Source organism: Rhinopithecus roxellana, chromosome 15 (genome assembly GCF_007565055.1).
Source record: "Rhinopithecus roxellana isolate Shanxi Qingling chromosome 15, ASM756505v1, whole genome shotgun sequence".
Classification (NCBI taxonomy): domain Eukaryota; kingdom Metazoa; phylum Chordata; class Mammalia; order Primates; family Cercopithecidae; genus Rhinopithecus; species Rhinopithecus roxellana.
In genome coordinates, this window is record NC_044563.1 from 111,044,033 (window position 1) to 111,063,852 (window position 19,820).

The window sequence follows — 19,820 nt, forward strand, 5'->3', positions numbered from 1 at the left end:
AAAAGAAAAAAAGAAAAGAAATGATATCAGCAAAATGTAACAGCCAACTAAATGATGAACTAAAAAGCAATCTAGAACAATTCTCAGATTGCCGGCTCCAACAACGGGGTGAAAAAAAAAAAAAAAAAGAATCTAGAACATTTGTCAGATTTTGGGCTCTAACAAACAGGTGGTGGTCATACTCAGTGAAAGAGGTAATACAGAGGAAATACAGAATAAGGAGTCAGACTCAGGGGGTGAAGAGTTCCCTTTGAGGGAGAAATGCTGACTTGTCAGTAGCCGTGGGTAGAGATGTCCGATAAACTGCTTGGGCATAAGTCTCATCCTCAAGAGAGAGCTGAGTGTTTTTTGCACCAACAGTACATTAGTGATTGCTAAATCCATGAGTCTGAAAGAAGCTACCTCAGGAGGATCTACAGAGTCACAGAGCAAAGGGGATTAGATAACTGCCCCAGGATTCAGCAGTCGGGCAAGCACTGGTGACTGATAGCATCCTTTTTCCTTCCCACGAAGGATGGAAACGGAGTGAGTTAAGGAGCGAAGGAGACAAAGAAATGGAGGCAGTGAAAACGGGAGGACAGAGTGGGGCAAGAGCTGGAGGCACAGAGGATGTTTATTAGTCACTGTCATTGCCTGGGCCGTCACATAGACCAGGGAGAAAAACCATAGGAGGAATCAGAAAATCTGTGTAGGATTCATAATGCAAATTAGGGCTCTCCTAAAATTTGGAAGTTTCATGTTGTTGGTGTTTAATTTTCACTATAATTCGAGAACACACCATCCATGCCTCTTCTTCATCCAACTCAATTGGTTAGATAACTGAATGTCAAGGTCACTCTTTTAGTTTAAACCATGCAATGGCTTCCCATTGCTCTGAAGATAAAGGCCACAGTCTGTCTCCTGGTGATGTTGGTCCTGCTACCTCTCGTTCACTACTCACTCTCCCCTCCACTTCTGCCCACCATCCACACGACCTTCTCTGTGGTTTAGGAATGAATCACAGTCCTTCCCAACACAGAGGACAGTCCCCACTTCTGCACTGGCCCCCATCCCTACCTGGTTATCTCCTATTCCTCCTTCTGTAACAGACGTTGCCTCAAACGTCACTTTCTCAGGAAAGCCTTCCCTAACCTTTCTCCTCACTTGCCAAGGTGGACCCCTTCCTCCAGTCTCCCCCTGGCACCTTTGGCTTCCCCTCTGTTAGCAGTCATACTTATTCATGGGAGTGGCTGACTAATGTCATAAATAAGTATGTGGTTAACAATGAAAATACTATAAAGGGGGACCCAGTGCCTGCCACTCACAGGTGCCTAATAAATACTGTCCAAATTAATACATATTAAGGAAAATCAATTTGGCAACAACAGACACCACTATTTAAGACTGCATGGTATATCACAACTGTAAGGAAACTAATTGTCTTGGAGTGATAGATCTTTACTGTACACACAGGATAGATACTCACTTTTATCTTTTGCTGCAGAACAAAGAAAAGTGGCAATTTGGTTGTTTTTTAACTGTGTGATATAAAAACTAAACTATGGTGAAAAACAAAATCAAACCATGGTTGCTTGGATTGGATGGGGTGAGTGAGAAGAGCTGGGAATGCCTGCAGAAGGGCAAAAGAAAACTGACTTATTGGGGTCATGGTCACATGCTATATCTTGACAGGGATTTGGGATACACAGGTGTATACATTTGTAAAAACTCAAGAATATGTACGTAAGAGTTTTGTATTTCATTGTATGTAAAATTTACCTCAAAGAGTCATACACAAATACTGAACCCTAATCAATGACATGCATGCTAAAGTATTTAGGGGTGACAGGTACTGATGTCTGCAACTTACTCTGAATACATCAAAAATAAGATGAACTGATGGATAGTGGGACAGACAGATAGATCATAAAGCAAAATGTTAACTGCACCATTTAGATGGTAGGTATAGGGGTGTTTACTATATTGTTCTTTCTACTTTTCTGTGTTTGAAAATTTCATAAAATGTTGGGTGGGCAGGGAAGGACTGCCCTGTATAACTTACAATATATTTACATTGTAATCAGATCTAGTTTCAAATCTCAGCTCCACTACTTACAAGCAACATGCCCTTAGGCAAGATGGTTTTTACATGTTCTCTCCATCTCAACTTCCTCCAAGCAAAATGGGCAAGAACTATCTGACAGTGTCGTCATGAGGACTCAATAAGATTAAACCCTTGATCCAGTGACTAACATAATAATAGCTGTCTCATAAATGTTAGTCTTCTTATTCAGAAGTCAACATATTCACAAACTAGGACAAATCTTCAATAAAACGTGAAGGAAGAATCTTGTAAAATTTTTTCTCTTGCTATGCCCCATGGGAAATTAAAAGAATAGATTAATTGTGCTATTTTTATAGGTAAAGACACTGACCTTCCATCAGTAGGACACTGGGAGTTCCACGTCTAAGGAGGGTGAGAGATCCACACTGTTGACACTTCCTCCCTGCATCTCCCAGTGGCCAACACGACCCGTTGTGAGAGCTGGTCAAGGTGAGCAACATCCTCACATCAGGAGGAAAGATGGGGAATGTCGGCAGAATCTTAAGTAGTGCGCTGAAGCCAAGACTCCCAGTCTCCTTCTCAGATGTGCAAATGAAAAGAGCCGATCAGACAGGCCTTGAGATCTGCTAAGGCACCAGACACGCCATCGGAAGTGGCAGTCACATGACTCTCTTGGTTTTTAGCATAATTACATGAACTGAGAGATGGCCTTATGATCATAAATAAAAGCCTCCAATTGAGACTAATAATGTGTATCCAACTGAAAGACGTGGGCTACCAGGCTACCACGTGGACTTCGCATCCCTAGGTTTGAAACATGATGACATGATGACAGTAAAGGAGGAGGAGCTGCTGACATCTGGAAGCAAGGAAAAATTACACCTTTCTGTACCAGAGAACCAAACCAATGCTCATTCAAGAAAATTAGGTCTGACATCTTAAAAATCAGTGAAAGAGTTAATTATATGTCACAAGTGAGACACCATAATCAAAGGAAATTGCAAGTTTTTATAAAGCATCGCTGAGTGCCTACTAGGTTGTACCACTGGGACTATATACAGTGTTTGAAGCTGTTTTAGACTGCACGCAGCAAATCTGACTCCTATCCACTCTACCTTGAAATCTTATTCCCTTTTACATAATTATAAACGCAACTAGGCCGGGCGCGGTGGCTCAAGCCTGTAATCCCAGCACTTTGGGAAGGCCGAGACGGGCGGATCACGAGGTCAGGAGATCGAGACCATCCTGGCTAACACGGTGAAACCTCGTCTCTACTAAAAAAAATACAAAAATCTAGCTGGGCGACGTGGCGGGCGCCTGTAGTCCCAGCTACTCCGGAGGAGACTGAGGCAGGAGAATGGCGTAAACCCGGGAGGCGGAGCTTGCAGTGAGCTGAGATCCGGCCACTGCACTCCAGCCCAGGCGACAGAGCAAGACTCCGTCTCAAAAAAAAAAATAAAAAAAAATAAAAAAATAAAAAAAAAAAACGCAACTAGTTGATTGGCCTGTGAAGCCTAGGTTTCAAACTCCTTGGAGACATCGTGCACTCACTGTGGAAGCTTTCCTGCCTCTAGCCCAAATATGGATAGGAGCATTGGTGTGCCAGGGCCGGGTCACATCAGAGCTGAGCCAGTTGAGGCATCACTTCCCAACTCCATTATCATGTTAGTAGCTTGAAATCAGCCATGGTGGGAATATTTATACCAGGAAAATTGGCCAACACTATCAAGCAGGCCACCTGTCATTGTTATCTTCCACAGAACAAGCTTACCAACATGTGAAGTTGTCTTTTACTGCTCTGAGGGAGGAGACAAATGTTTAGAAGTTTGCCCTCCAAACTGACCTTATTTAAAACTGACCTCTACCGAGGCCATGGTGAAAGGTGGATCAGGCTAAGAAGGCATGTTTATACCATGTGCCCCTTCTCCTCTGGCCTCTGTTGAACTGATGAGCGGTAGATTCCCTAACTCCACTGGCCAGACTGCAGCAGCTTCATTCTCCCTCATGCGAATGTGGAACTGGGACACAGTCTTGATGGTGGGCGTTTAAACTAAAGAGCCTTGCCTACTCTGGCTGCAGTGAGCACCACAGCAAGTGAAAAGCCCCGTGCAAGGTTTATTGTTGGGGGAACCAAGAAGCTATGGGGAAGCAGAAAAAGCCAGTCTCCAGAAAGAGGCAGAAGGATGAACTGGGCCATGGGAAGAAGAGGCACTGGGAACAGGAGATGCACAGCCAGTAACCTTAGCCTCTTAATATCCTGGAGGGCGATATCATGACGCAGAGGGTGAGCTCTGGAATCGAACTGCCTGGGTTCCAATCTCTACTCTGCCAGTTAGCTGGGAGACACTGAACCAGTTAGTGTTATGTTATTCTGTGCCTCAGTTCTCTCTTCTGAAACATGGGGATAATAGCAGAACCTACTTCATAGGGTTGGCATGAGAATCAAATGAGCTGATACAAACAGTAAATGCTCAAAACTATTAGCTGTTATTTCTATCAATTAATTATAGCATCCACGTGGCCTGGTTATATTTCATTCCTATTACAAATATGTCACCTGGGAGTCCCCCGTGGCCTGAATCCTCATACTGGAGCTAGTTTTAGTTGTGTAGCTAGGTGATCTGTCCCCTGAATCATAGAATAATGTGCAAATCCCTGGACCAATGTGTGACCGTTAGCAAATCACTTCCTCAGCCCTCTCTTAGGAGTAGTGTGAGATTCAAATAGGAAGAAACTGAAAGCTTCGACAACCGTGAGCTGTTGTACCAAACTCTGGAGACTGTTATCTCTGCAGGGAAAAGTAAAGATATCACATTGGTCACAAGAATGGAAAACACTTGCTTAAAATGTGTTTATCGCTGGACTAGAGACTAGAGAAATATTCCCCACCCAACTGGAAAAAAAAGGCTCAATTTCTGTAGGGTTCACCAGCTTGATTCATATGTTCATCTCCAGTATTAATAAGATAATAACAGGAAATTGCCGAAGACAGTTCTAGGATGCTGATTTTTTAACACACTTTCACCCAGGTTAATTATATTCAAAATAATGCTCTGAAGACTGATCCTCCCATTCTTTTCAAAACAAAGACTTCTTAACTGATAATGAAGGATATAGATCTAGAGATTTTTTTTTACATTTATTTTTTTTTCTTTTATTTATTTTTTATTATACTTTAAGTTCTAGGGTACATGTGCATAACGTGCAGGTTTGTTACATATGTATACTTGTGCCCTGTTGGTGTGCTGCACCCATCAACTCATCAGCACCCATCAATTCGTCATTTATATCAGGTATAACTCCCAATGCAATCCCTCCCCCCTCCCCCCTCCCCATGATAGGCCCCGATGTGTGATGTTCCCCTTCCCGAGTCTAAGTGATGTCATTGTTCAGTTCCCACCTATGAGTGAGAACGTGCGGTGTTTGGTTTTCTGTTCTTGTGATAGTTTGCTAAGAATGATGGTTTCCAGCTGCATCCATGTCCCTACAAAGGATGCAAACTCATCCTTTTTTATGGCTGCATAATATTCCATGGTGTATATGTGCCACATTTTCTTAATCCAGTCTGTCACAGATGGACATTTGGGTTGATTCCAAGTCTTTACTATTGTGAATAGTGCCGCAATAAACATACGTGTGCATGTGTCTTTATAGCAGCATGATTTATAATCCTTTGGGTATATACCCAGTAGTGGGATGGCTGGGTCATATGGTACATCTAGTTCTAGATCCTTGAGGAATCGCCATACTGTTTTCCATAATGGTTGAACTAGTTTACAATCCCACCAACAGTGTAAAAGTGTTCCTATTTCGATCTGGAGATATTTTTATTCATCCCTTTTCAACAAGAACTTATAAACCACACTGTTAATTTCAACACATTTTCTTCTCACACTTCTCATTTTTCTTCAGGATTCTTGGGTTTGCTGTTGACACCTGGTAAATAAAAAGGCAAGCGACAGGGGACCGGCATTCATTACTAGGGACAGAGGTAGGCAGACAGGTCTGGGAGTCCCAGTTTCATTCTAGATACTTCATTCCATATTTCATGTGGGAAGACTGAAGTTAGAAGTATTCTAGGCTTCCCCATTTACTTGAACTGCATAAATACCAAAACCATTTTGTGTGTCTGACGTCAGGAGATTTTATTTCTAGCTAAGAATAGATTTAACATATATAAATCTCAATCTAAATCGAATTCACCTCTTGTGGTTAGGACACTTGGGCAAAGCCGCGCCTGAGTGAACAGGAGGCAGGTGCAGCAGCGACCTTGGCCTATGCTTGAGGCAGCTACTTGGCCTTATTTATATCTACAGGATTGGTTAAAACATGAGTTTGTCCCCATTCTATGTGGTGTTTAAAAGGGCCCATGATTTTTCTTAAATGTCCGCAGAAGTATCATCTAGGGAAGGAAGCCAGGGAGTAAAGGAAAATGGGCAGAATTGTCTAAGAAGGTATTTTAACTCTAGCTTTGAATCTGACCTGTGTTGTTAAAGCTATTCTCTTTTATAATAAAAGGTCTTTCCCTGTTTCTAACAGAAGTTCAAGTTCTCTCAGGACACAATTTAGTTAGCATGGAAAGAGGGTCATGATACAGTGTTAACAGGAAAAAGCGAGTTGCTAAATAATATACCCTTTATATCTTAAAAAAAATTAAGTGAGGCTACGTCTATGGATATAAATATTTGTATGAAGAGGTCTGAAAGGATCCATCACACTTGCTTGGCAGCACGACTCTAAGGAATAGCAAGGCGATAAGGTTTGGCTGTGTCTCCACCCAAATCACACCTTGAATTGTATTTCCCATAATCCCCATGTGTTGTGGAAGGGACTCAGTGGGTGGTAACTGAATCATGGCGGCAGTTACCCCCATGCTATTCTTGTGATAGTGAGTTCTTACAAGATCTAATGGTTTTATAAGGGATCTCCCCACTTCATTTGGCACTTCTCTTTCCCGCCATCATATGAAGAAGGATGTGTTTGCTTTCCCTTTTGCCATGATTGTAACTTTCCTGAGGCCTCCCCAGCCATGTGGAACTGTGAGTCAATTAAACTTCTTTCCTTTATAAATTACTCAGTCTCGGGCAGTTCTTTATAGTAGCATGAGAGTGGACTAATACACAAGGCCAACAGGGCCTTTTGCATTTTACTGCATCTACCTGAGTATTGTTTGAATTTAATAAAGTATATATTACTTTCATAATTTTTTAAAATCCAATGAAGATTGAAGATAGGCCTATATTTATCTGGGCCTCACATTGGAACTATGACAGCAAACTGTGGGAAAACTCTTCCCTTTTCAGAATGAAAATCCTTAGCTGGGCTTGGCTGCTAATGTAGGAAGAAGCAGGAAATGCAGATGGTGGAACTCCACCAAAACATCTGCTTATGGCTTGCAAAGGCACCGCCGGGGGATGCGGGGAGAAGGGAAGATCTTGAGGCTCTTATCCATAGATGAGAAAACGAAAGCCCTGAAAAGTGAAATGATTTGGTAAGTAACAGCCAGGGGTGACCTCAGTCTCCTGAACGCATCCAATGCGATTTTCCCTCACCCAGGCTGTTTTCCCTAGACCTTAAACCAAAGTAATATCTGCTGGTAGCTCTGAGAAAGAGAAAATGGGCCAGGAACGGTAGTTCATGCCTGTAATCCCAGCACTTTGGGAGGCTGAGGCTGGCAGATTACTTGAGGTCAGGAGTTCGAGACCAGCCTGGCCAACATGGTGAAACCCTGTCTCTACTAAAAATACAAAAATTAGCTGGGTACAGTGGCACATGCCTGTAGTCCCAGCTACTTGGGAGGCTGAGGCAGGACAATTGCCTGAACCTTGGAGGTGAAGACTGCAGTAAGCCAAGATTGTGCCACTGCACTCCAACCTGGACAACAGAGTGAGACTCCATCTCAAAAAATAAAATAAAATAAAATAAAGAGAAAATGAACTAGAGGTACCTGATACTTTTTATTTTACTAAATAATTCCTCGGGGGATCTTCAATCTCATCTGTAAGCCCACGGGCCTTAAAGGAGAAATCGTTATGTACAAACACGTCCATAAAGCAGAAGTGGAATACTTCCCTATTATTTTATTTTATTTATCTTTTATTTTTGAGACAGAGTCTTGCTTTGTCACCCAGGTTGGAGTGCAGTGGCACAATCCCGACTCACTGCAACCTCTGTCTCCTGGGTTTTCTCATGCTTCGGCCTCCCAAGTAGCTGGGACTATAGGCGGGTGCTACCATATCCGGCTAATTTTTCTATTTTTAGTAGAGACGGGGTTTCATCATGTTGAATAGCCTGTCTCGAATTCATGCCTCAAGTGATCCACCCTCCTTGGGCTCCCAAAGTGTTGGGATTACAGGCATGAGCCACTGCATCTGGCCCCTATTATTTTATAGAGCAGCACTACTCTTATAACAAAACCAGACAATACCTTTTAGCAAAACAAAGCTACACACCAACGCCCCTCATGAACATGAAACCAAGGCCTGGCCATTGTTAGGAATTTCTTTTCTTTTTTTGAGATGGAGTCTCGCTCTTGTCACCCAGGCTGGTGCAGTGGTGTGATCTCAGCTCACTGCAACCTCTGCCTCCTGGGTTCAAGTGATTCTCCTGCCTCAGCCTCCTGAGGAGCTGAGATTACGAGCACCCACCACTATGCCCAGCTAATTTTTTTGTATTTTTAGTAGAGACAGGGTTTCACCACGTTGGCCAGGCTGGTCTCGAACTTCTGACATTACGTGATCCTCCCGCCTTGGTCTCCCAAAGTGCTGGGATTACAGGCATGAGCCTCCACACCTGGACAGGAATTTCTTTAGTTTGCAAAAAGTTATCCTTTTACAAACTGAAGATAAACCCTGTGATCATCTCAACAGACAAAGAGAAAGCATTTGCCAAAATCTGATAACCAGTCATGATAAAAATTCCTCACCCTGATAAAGGGCCTCTGTGGAACAAAATCAAAACTATAGCCAACGTCATACTTTAGAGAAAGACTGATATTTTCCTCCAAAGCCAGGATCAAGGCAAGGATGTCCACTCTCCCTATTTCTATTCAGCAAAGTACTAGAAGTTCTAGCCAGTACAATAAGGCAAGAAAAATAAATAAAAGCCTTACAGATTTGAAAGAACGAGAAGTGTCTTTATTCACAGATTAATATGATTTTCTATTTAGAAAAATCCCGAAGATTCTATAAAAAGCTACTAGAACTAAAATGAGTTTAGGAGGGTCACATGATATAAGGTTTTTAAAATCATATTTCTATATACTAACAAAGAAATTTTTATATTACTGTTTGCCAAAGGACTGAAAAACATGAAAAATGTATGTACAAATTTGTATATTGAAAACTATAAAACATTGATGATAGAAAAGAAAGAATACCTAAGTAAATGGAGAGAGATATGTTCATGGATTAAAATTTAAAAATACCATTAAGATAACAATCTCTAATGGTCTAGATTCAAATAAATTCCAATCAAAAATCCAACAGGCTTTTTAAATAGAAATTGACAAGAAGATACTAAAATCTGTATAGAAAGCATAAGACCTAGAATAGCCAAAAAGATTTTTTAAAAGAATAAAGAATACTCACACTATCTAAGACTTACTACAGAACTAAAGCAGTGGAACTCAATTGAGGCCAATTTTACTCCCCAGGGGGACATTTAGCAACGTCTGGAAACATTTTTGGTTGTCACAACTAAGAATGAGGGGAGTTACTGACATCTACTAGGCAGTCAGAAATATTGCTAAACTTCTAATGCACAGGACAGGCGTCCACAACAAAGAACCGTTGAACCCAAAATGTTAATAGTGCTGACGCTAAGAAACCCTGAGCTAGAGAAATCAAGACAGTGTTATACTGGCATATGGAGAGAAGTACAGATCAACAGAACATACATCCAGAAATAAACCTAGACATATATGGTGCCAAGGTAAGTCAACGGACCAAGGATAGTCTTTTCAATAAGTGGTGCTAGAACAATTAAATATCCATATAAAAAAAATTAACCTTGACTCTTACTTTGCACCATACACAAATATTAACATAAGATGGATCACAGACCTAAAAGTAAAAATAAAAATACAAAACTTCTAGATGAAATCACAGATATTTGTGACCTTGGCACACAGTAGGCAATTTCTATGCTAGGACACAAAAAACACAAATCTTAAATTGAAAAGTTGATAGAGTTAATCTAAATTTAAAACTTCTTTAAAAAACAAACAAACATAAACTGGAAACAACCCAAATGTCCATCAACTGCTGAATGAATAAGCAAACTGTGGTGCAAAGGAATACTATTCTGCAATAAAAAGAACAGAATTAGTGATCGATGCAATGACATGGATGATTTTCAAGAGCATTATGCTAAGTGAAAGAAGCCAGAAGCAAAATGTTACATATGGTACAATTCCATTTCTGTGACCTTCTGGGAAAGGCAAACACTGTTAATAAAATGAAAAGACAAGCCACACATTTGCAAGACATCTATCTGATAAAAGACTTGTATCTAGACTATATAAAGAAAGCTCAAAGTTCAGTAAAAACAAAACAATCCAATTTTTTAAATGGGCAAAATACATTAACAGACACTTGAAAGTAGACATATAGATGGGAAGTAAGAACATGAAAAGATATGCAACAATAAAATTATTAGTAATTAGAGAAACGTAAACTGAAACTGGAATGAGATACCATTGAACAACTATTAGAATGGCTGAAATCTAAATTAAAAGGGAAAAAAAAGCTGACAATACCAAGTGCCAGTGAGGATACAGAGGAACAACTAGAACTCTCATACATTGCTAATGAGAATGCAAAACTGTATAGTTACTTTGAAAAAGAGTTTGGCAGTTTCTTATAAGGCGAAACACGTCCCTAACACATGACCGAGCAATCCTACCCCTAGGCATTTACCCAAAAGGAATGAAAACTGCCCACAGAAAGACTTTCGTGTCATAAACTGGAAACAACCCAAATGTCCATCAACTGCTGAATGAATAAGCAAACTGTGGTGCAAAGGAATACTATTCTGCAATAAAAAGAACAGAATTAGTGATCAATGCAATGACATGGATGATTTTCAAGAGCATTATGCTAAGTGAAAGAAGCCAGAAGCAAAATGTTACATATGGTACAATTCCATTTCTGTGACCTTCTGGGAAAGGCAAAACTACAGGGATGGAAAATACATTAGTGGTTTCCAGGCACTGGGTGTGTTGGGGGGAGTGGATCAACTGCAAGGGGCAAGAGGGAACTTTTTGGGGTGACAGAAATGTTCTATATCTGGACTGTGGTGGTGGACGCATGATTGTACACTTTTGTCAAAACTCATCATGCAGTACACTTACAAAGGATGAATTTCACTGTATGTAAATTATACCTTAATAAACTTGACTTTAAAAAAAGAAGAAAAAGCTGGTGGCTGATAAGTGTGTTCTCTTTGTACTGCATGACATTTTAGAAATCTGAACTAATTGGTGATATTTGAAAACAAAAAGATTCTAAATAAAGATCTGCCTTTTGTTGAGAAGTCAGAACTATGGCACCCTGAGCCTCGGTCCCATGCAGGTTGCCACTAAGCAGTGGCCGCCTCTTGGAGCAACACAGGCACTTGCTGTCCTGCCACATCCCCCAACCTGACCCAATTCACAGAAGTACTTTACCCACCTGCCACTGCACCTGCCCGAGTGAGTTTCTTGTCCTGGACTACGGGCTGCCTGAAGGCAGGGTCTAGGCCTGGCCTGTTCTCACTACACCCCCAGCATCTAGTGAAGGACCCGGCACATGCTGGGTGCTTGATAAACATTGCTGAATCAATATGACTCAGTTGCCACCTTCCCACCAGCTCCTAAAACTGACACTTACAACACCCAGATTGCCAACTGCTCCTTTGGTCCTGAAGTCCCCAAAGAGAGTCACCATCCATGGCAGCCATCCCATGACCCAGAATAATGTGTCCCTCTGTGTGTTTAGAAATCCCCTCTAATATGTTGTCAAGCAACGAAAATGTTTTAAGGTCATTCCAACTATTCATTTTTGTCTGGAGAAGAGTGGAGTTTTTGTTTGTCTAAAAAAAAAAGAAAGAAAGAAAGAAAACCACAATATGGGCTTGAAGGTTAATGAAAATGAAAAGGGAAGTGTGCACATTCATTTTGAATATTCTCAGATCATATTCCAGTAATTTGAGACTTGAGCTAAGTAAGCTTCTGAGAGATTCTCTGGTAGTCATCAGAATTTCAGGAACCTGAAACTTCCATGGTGGTGGTCAGTTTGAGGGAAGGATGTGGGACAGCAAGGGGATGTCTAACTTCTGTTTTAGGCTAGTATTAAAAGTACAGTAACACTGTACTTTTCCAAGTACAAGTAACATTGTACTTTTAACATTTAGTATACTTTCTTCTTTTCCTACCTCCTTGCTATTTTCTCTGTCTCTTGCTTGTCCCCCTTCTCCCTGAACCCCCAAATGCTGCAGCACCCCAGCCCCTCAGAGCCCTTCAGGCCCACGAGGAGGGCCAGAGGAAGCCCCAGGGCAGGGAGAGGGTGCCAGGGACTCCTCCCTACAGCACCATGTGCTCTGGCCTCAGGAACATTTTCTTTACTTTGTGGGGATGGGAAGGATGAGATGGGAGGCAAGATCTGGGACATCTTGTAAGAATCTTTGAGGGACTAATCATATTGAGAGTGAAAAGTCAAAATATATTGGGCCATCTACATTTGGGGGAAAACACCAAATCAACCACTCTGGTCATATGTCTTTCATGTTTAAAAATAAGGAAGTGTGAACATATATACTTAGACCTCATCTTAACCCTCCCTTGGCCCATCTCCCCTGACTCTGCTTTTCTCTAGAAAAAAGACTTCAGAAGAATTGTCTTATGTGTTGCCTCCAATGCCTCTTTTTCCTTTCTCTCTTGAACCATCTGCAGTTAGACTTTTATCCCCATCACTCTCAGAGCCACTAACCACCTTCTCACCTCCAAACTCAACATGCATTGCTAGTGCCCATCTAACTCCACTCTCAGCAGCATCTGTTCAAGCCGATCACGCCCTCCTCCTTGATCACTTTCTTCTCTTAGTGCCCAGGACACCATATACACTTTCTTCTCTTCCTACTGCCTTACTGTTTTTTTCTCTATCTCTTGCTGGTCCCCTTTTTCCTGAACCCCTGAATGTTGCAGTAATCCCAGGTTCATTGCTCATATCTCCCTCTCTCTTCTCCATACTCACTTTCTAGGTTTCTTATTCACTTCCATGATGATGGCTCCCAAATTATACCTTAGGACGTTTTATCGCCCTAGAATTCCAGACTACTTTATTCAACTAGCAACCTGACATGTCCACTTGAATAAACATTTCAAGCTTTACATACCCCCAAAAGAACTCTTTATTTCTTACCCCAAACCTGAACTGCTGTCTCAATTAATGGCAACTTCATCTTCTCCGTTGCTTGAGCCAAAGACCTTGGAGCCATATCAATTCCTCTCTTTCTCTTCTACCCATTTAATCCACCAGATAATTCTAGTAACTCTATATTCAACAGATGTCCAAAATCTAATCACTTCTCACCACTTCTCCTGCTACCACCCGCTCTAAGCCATCTTCATCTGCAGATTGATTTCAACAACAGCTTCCTTCCTGATCTCCTGGCTTCCATACTTGACCTTACAGACTTTTCTCCCCACAACAGCCAGGGTGATTCTTTTAAAACTGAAGTAAGATTATGTCACCTCCTGTTTGGATGCTCCAAGTGGCGGACCATCTCATTCCCTAAAGTACCAAGCCATCACCATGGCCAGTAAGTCCTATAGGATCCAGCCCCATCTCTCTCTTCAACATCACTTCTCACTACTCTCCCTTTGCTCATTCAATTCTACACTGGCATTCCTGCTGTTCCTCAAACAACCCAAGCACGATCTCTGCTCAAGGCCTTTGCACTTGCCTTTCCCCAGCCTGGAATATTCTTCCCCCAGATTTCCACTGTTAGGTCTACTCAATACCATCTCCTCAGAGATGCCTCCTCTCACCACTCCATCTAGACAAGTCCATGTGTGAAGACACTATCCCCTACCCTGATTTATTTTGCTCCATATAACTGACCACTACTCGACCTACAGGTATTTGCTTATTGCCACTTCTTTCTCAAAGTGGGGTCCACAAACTTGCATTGTCAGCATTACTCAAGTGCTTGTTAACAATGCAGACTCTCAGGCCTTATTTCAGACCAACTGAATCAGAATCCACATTTCAACAAGATCTTCAAATGACTGGTAAGCACTGTCAAATTTGGATGGCACTGGGCTCAATATTCTGAGGTAACAGTAATGAACAAAACCAGGTCCCATTCTCTCTAATCCCGGTGAGAACAGGCCTTGTTTTTGTTCATCACTGTTACCTCGGGATATTGAGGCATTCAAAACAAATTGAATAAAGGAATGAATGAATGAACAAATGAACTTGAATCTGTTCTAGACTCGACTGCAAGTTGACGATGTGTACAGGAAGGTTGGGGAGGGGTAAGGAGGACATCCTAGGTCAAAACTATCTCCCCCCACACTGTGTTCTAAATTAGAAATTCTTTGGTATCAATTCAACAAGAAGAGCTAAGTATTCTAAACATGTATGTGCCCAATGCAGGGGTACCCATATTCATAAAACTCTCAGAGACCTACAAAGTTCTTTGAGACCTGCAAAGAGACTTAAACTCACATACAATAATAGTGAGGGACTTTAACACCCACTGACAATATTAGACAGATCATCAAGACAGAACATTAACAGAAGTATTCAGAACCTGAACTCAGCTCTGGATCAAGAGGACCTGATAGATATCCACAGAACTCTCCACCCCAAAACAACAGAATATACATTCTTCTCATCACCATATGGCACTGACGCTAAAATTGACCATGTAATCAGAAGAAAATCTTTGGTATCAACAAAACCGTCTATCAACATGCAAATATATTCCCTTAATAAAGCAGTCTTTCACAACTTACTGTGAATTATTTAAATGAGATCGTATTCTAACATCTAACAGAAACAGGAAGAACAGGAGTGTAGAGACTGAAAATTTAATAAATTCCTATTCTGTGCTGGGTATTGTAACAGGCAATAAGCAAATGAAGGTAAATCAGGAACTAACAAGTTGGAGAGAGAAGCACACAGTCCCTCAGAGCCCTTCAGCCAGCAGAGGAGGGCCTAGGGAAGCTCCAGCGTGCAGAGAGGGTGCTGAGGACTCCTCCCTACAGTGCCCTGTGCTCTGACCACAAAGAACCCTTCACTTTTCTTCTGCCAGAAATGCCACCATCAACACTGCCACCCCCAACTCATCCTCCAAGGCCCCCCGCCCCCAGAATTAACTATTCCCTCATTAGCTCTGACCACACGGTACAGAGTGCAAGGGCCTTGATCGCCCTCTTCCTGAGGGACTTCTACAAACTGCCTCGTCCTTATTCACTTCTGTATCCCCTGCCCCTGCACAGCGCTCAGACAGGGTAAACATTCCATCTATTTCTGCCATTTTAAAAGAGCAGGTAGCATTCATTGAGCACTTACTGTATACCAAGCACTTAGTATTTAAAATACCAAGCATTTTAAATGCTTTAGATGCATTAACTCATGTAATCCTCACAAGAACCCAGTGAGATTGGAACTATTATTGTCGCCATTTTCCAGATGAGAGAACTGAGACCCAGACAGTCACACTGAGTAGCTGCCCATGAACAGATGAGCACTATCCCTGTACATAACAGGCACACAGTAAATGTTTACTGACGTGAACTGAAGGGAAGCTCAGTAGTTAAAAAGAGAGTGAAGTCAAATTTAAGCGCTACCATTTTGCCTGGAGCCTGGATGGCCAAGGAGAATAGAGGATATCAGTACTCACTACTACAAAGAAACTTCTTTCCCACACCAACCTCCCATATCCAAAACAGAACTTACTGACTGGGAGCAAGATGAAAGACGGAGATGGAAGTTAGGAGTCTGAGGGAGGGCAAAGAAGATGACAACAGCCTTTTCTTTACGTGGAAAAGAGAAGGAACTCTGATTCCTTTAGAATATTCAAGCAAAAGAGGTTGGGGTGGGGTGGATGGAAGTAGACTGGGAACACACTGCACAGTCTCCAGGACAGGAAGGTGTTAAACATTTGCCACAGAATTTTCCAGAAACAAATCTATGTTTGCCCATTTTTCAACCAAGGCAAATGACTGGCTTAGCCTTCCTTAAACAACAAGGGAGAGCAGCCATGTAAATGACGGGACTGTAGCAAGCCAGCACTTTGAGTAAGATCTCAGACAGCTCGGGGTAGGACGCATTCTGCAGTGAGTGGCAGCACCCAAGCGCAGCGATTCCTCAGAAAAAGTTCCCAATTAGGTTGTTTGCAGAAAGTCAAAGGTCCCCAGAAATTGTCATTCATTCTCCCGCCTCCCTCCTGACACTGCTTCTTCCCACAAATCCCTTAGGATGCCCTGCATTAGGCCCAGGACTCACCTACCCTGGTGTGAAACTGCCTCACGTGGAAATCAGAGAACAAATGAGAGCAGGTGGGAGGTTAAGAGGTAAGAGTTACACACAAGGAACCCAGTGATTAACCCTTCCATTGAGTCATGGAATTGAATCAGTGGCAAACCCAGAGAAAACCGTGGAGCCGAGGTGGACTGTGGATCCACAGGTGGGCTGGACCACGGGAAGCTGGTCATAAAGGTGGACAGCAGAAAGGGCATCCAAAAAGCACAGAGGAAGCAACGAGTCACTCCGACGAGATGGAGTAAAACGGAGAGGACTTTGGGGAGGAACATCACCTTTAATGATTTTTATCATCATTGTAATCAAAGCATCTTTCCCAGCCCCGTATCCCCATGACCACCACACTGAAAGGAAAAAGAAAGAGGACACCAGGGCCAAACCCAAACAATGTGGATCAGAAGGTCCCCTAAGTCAGGCTCTGGTGGTCTGAAAGAGAGCCAAGGAAAGTCAGGGAGGTTCAGACGGCTCAAGGTACAAAGGTCAGAAGAGAGATCAGAAATTCAAAACTGATCCAAGGAAATCACTCAACATCAAGCTGAACAAGAACAACACATGAAAGCCAGTTTCACATATTACAGATGGCTGAGCAAATGAACATCATCCCAAAGTAAATATCTCATAAGCAGTTCACAAAAACGACCAAGGACTTGATATCCTTTAATCAAAAACAGGATGTATGTTTCTGAGCCAACGAATACCAAGGTATTTACGTGGGTCTTTCTCAGGTCTTATCTTTTAACAATTATGCCAAATACACATCACTAAAAACTGCTACAGGCATAAAAATCGGGGGCTAAAATTCGTCAGAGGTTCTTCTCAAGTCTGAGGCACACATCCAAAGATTCCTGAACTTTGTAACCACTATAATCACAATAGAAAATTCTTTGACAGTAACTTGCAAGCACAAGCACCACCTGTCAGTGACCCTTTAAGTGAGTCAATTGAAGGAAAATGGGCTCTGAGTTAAGCTGCTGAAGACGAGAAATATTTTTAACCTAAAACTCTCTTATCTAAAACAATGTCAGGCCCTTACAATTAGGAATTTTAATCTAATTTGGGGAAGGAGGCACTCTGAAAAAGAAGAGGTCATTAGTCCTTGCTAAAAAACGCAAAACTACAGGAACACATTATCTGAAGTGAGAACTATATTCCTTCCTTGATAAGGCAGTGTATCAAGAGCTCAGAATTTCATCACAAACACAAAAGCCTGCCCTTTCCAAGTGCAGGCAGTAATCATTCTTACTTCCAAGACAATTGCTTACTGCACTAAGTTTTGAAGCACACTTAGCAGAATAATCCACCCCCACCTAGAATACTTACAATAGATTTCTCAAAATTGTCCAAGGAATTACAGAAATCTATTTCCTGGGGATTGCTGAAGTCTAAAAGCCAAGCATGACTATTTTTAACTAACCTGCAAACAGTGGATTATATACTTAACGAGCGCCTGCATCCCTTTGCAAGGTGCAAGCAATTATTGGAGAGACTTCCTTCCCAAAAGAAAAGCGTTCCGCTATCAACACTGGAACTGTGTTGATATTTGGGAAGCCGACAGGCGGATTGCCTAAAACTCTAGCCATTTCATGCAGTTACGACAAAGTGGACACTCAACAGCCCAAAATACCAGGGGCTTCGCCACCCTAAAACGTGTTCTAATGATACATTTCCCGTTTAAGGCGTCCTAAACACACATCTTTCTCTAAATAAAGCGTGCCTGCGGAACCACTAGGAAGGTTCTACAACTTGTCCAAAAAAGAAGAGGTGATTGCCCTTCTTCCCCGCCCAAAGTGCCTTCCCGAAAGACGGATTTCTGACAGTTTGCCTGCAGTTGCAGCAGCAAAGGGCAGAGAGAATCCCAGAGCCAGTGCTGCCAATACCCCTCCACCGCCACCCGGGCAGGTGTGGGTCCCGACCCACCGCCCCGCTCTTCCAGAAACCTCCGCGGACGCCCCGCCGCCGAGCGCTTACCGGGGTCGGCCTGGCAGTGCTCCAGGAGGGCCGCCAGCAGCAGGAGTCCCAGCAGCAGCGTCGGTGGCCGCGGGGGCGCATCGTGGGACGCGCCGGCCCCGGGGCCCCTCACGACCGTGCAGCGCGCGGCTCCCCAGCCTGCCCGACCAAGCCCACGCGCCACGGGCCGGCCCCCGCGCCCCCGCGTCGCGGGCCCGGCTTCCCTTGAGCCCTGAGGCTTGGCCTCCTGCGGAGCCATGGGGACGCTTCACACATCCAGGCCGCTGCCTCGCTCTGCACCGCGCCGGGAAGCCCAGCCCTCCGCGCCCCGGTCCTCACCGGGCATCGCCGGCCACGGCCCGGGCGCCAGAGGGAGGGGGCGCCGAGCGGCGCGACTGGCTCGCTCGTCCTGCCGCGGCCGGGGCGGGCTCCGGGGAGCCGCGGCTTCACCCGCGCAGGGGCCAGGCCCGCATGGAACCGCGGCGGGCACGGGCCAGGGTTCCCACGGTGCCTGTCGCCGCGCGCCGGCGCGATTGGGGCGGCGAGGGTGGGACAGGCGCCGCCCGGGGACCCCTCCCCCGGGCCGGCTCCTGCAGAATGAGGGGGCGAGGCTGCCGGGAACTGGGGTGGCGGCCGCGGGGCGTGCTCGGGTCCCTCCCTCCCGCCGCCGCTGCAGCCTCGGCGCCCCGCTCTCCTAGCTCCTCGCTCCTCGTGCCTCGTTGGGCTTCGGGTTCCAGCCCCGGCTCCGGCTGGGGCTCCCGGGCCGCGAGTGCTACCGCAGCTCCGAGCGGCGCCTCATTGACAAAGAAAGCACGTAGCCTCCGGATCGGGCGAGAAGGCGAGGAGGCGAGGCCGGCGCGCGCGCGCAGCCCCGCGCGAAGCCACCGCGCGCTCCCCGCTCCCGCGCGCCCGGCCGGGCTCGGGACCCAGGAGGGGACCCCTCCCGGCGGCTCCCGCGCAGCGGAGGTCCTCAAGGGGAGGGCTTCTCTCCCCTCCTGTCCCCCATCTAGAGGAGGGAAGGTTGGCGGGAGAGGTCGTCTGGCCCGGGAGGGGGTCGTGGTCAACGTGCCCAAGCTGCGGGAAAGCTCTTCCGCCTGGATTTTGGAAATGCTCTTTGTAGAAGGGCGGGCGCGCTTTGTGCTGTTTGTTCACTACTTCTCTGAGGGGCCGGAGGACACCTGCATGCCAGTTTACCCCTGAGGAGCTCAAGCGGCTGTGGCCTAGTTGCAATAACATGCTGGATTGAAACACATTGTAAATATTTGTTGCTGCCACACTACGTGCAAAGCATTACACTG

At 44.2% G+C, this 19,820-nt stretch overlaps 1 protein-coding gene across 1 annotated transcript in view; it reads right to left on the reverse strand.

Moving 5' to 3' along the window:
• KIAA1549L (KIAA1549 like) overlaps positions 1-19,325 on the reverse strand; it is a 291,343-nt gene extending 272,018 nt beyond the window's left edge. The window contains exon 1 of the mRNA XM_030918141.1: positions 18,544-19,325. Within this exon, the coding sequence (XP_030774001.1) occupies positions 18,544-18,781 (238 nt within the window). The 5' untranslated portion in view covers positions 18,782-19,325. The remainder of the gene's footprint in view (positions 1-18,543) is intronic.
• Positions 19,326-19,820: the final 495 nt, after the last annotated feature.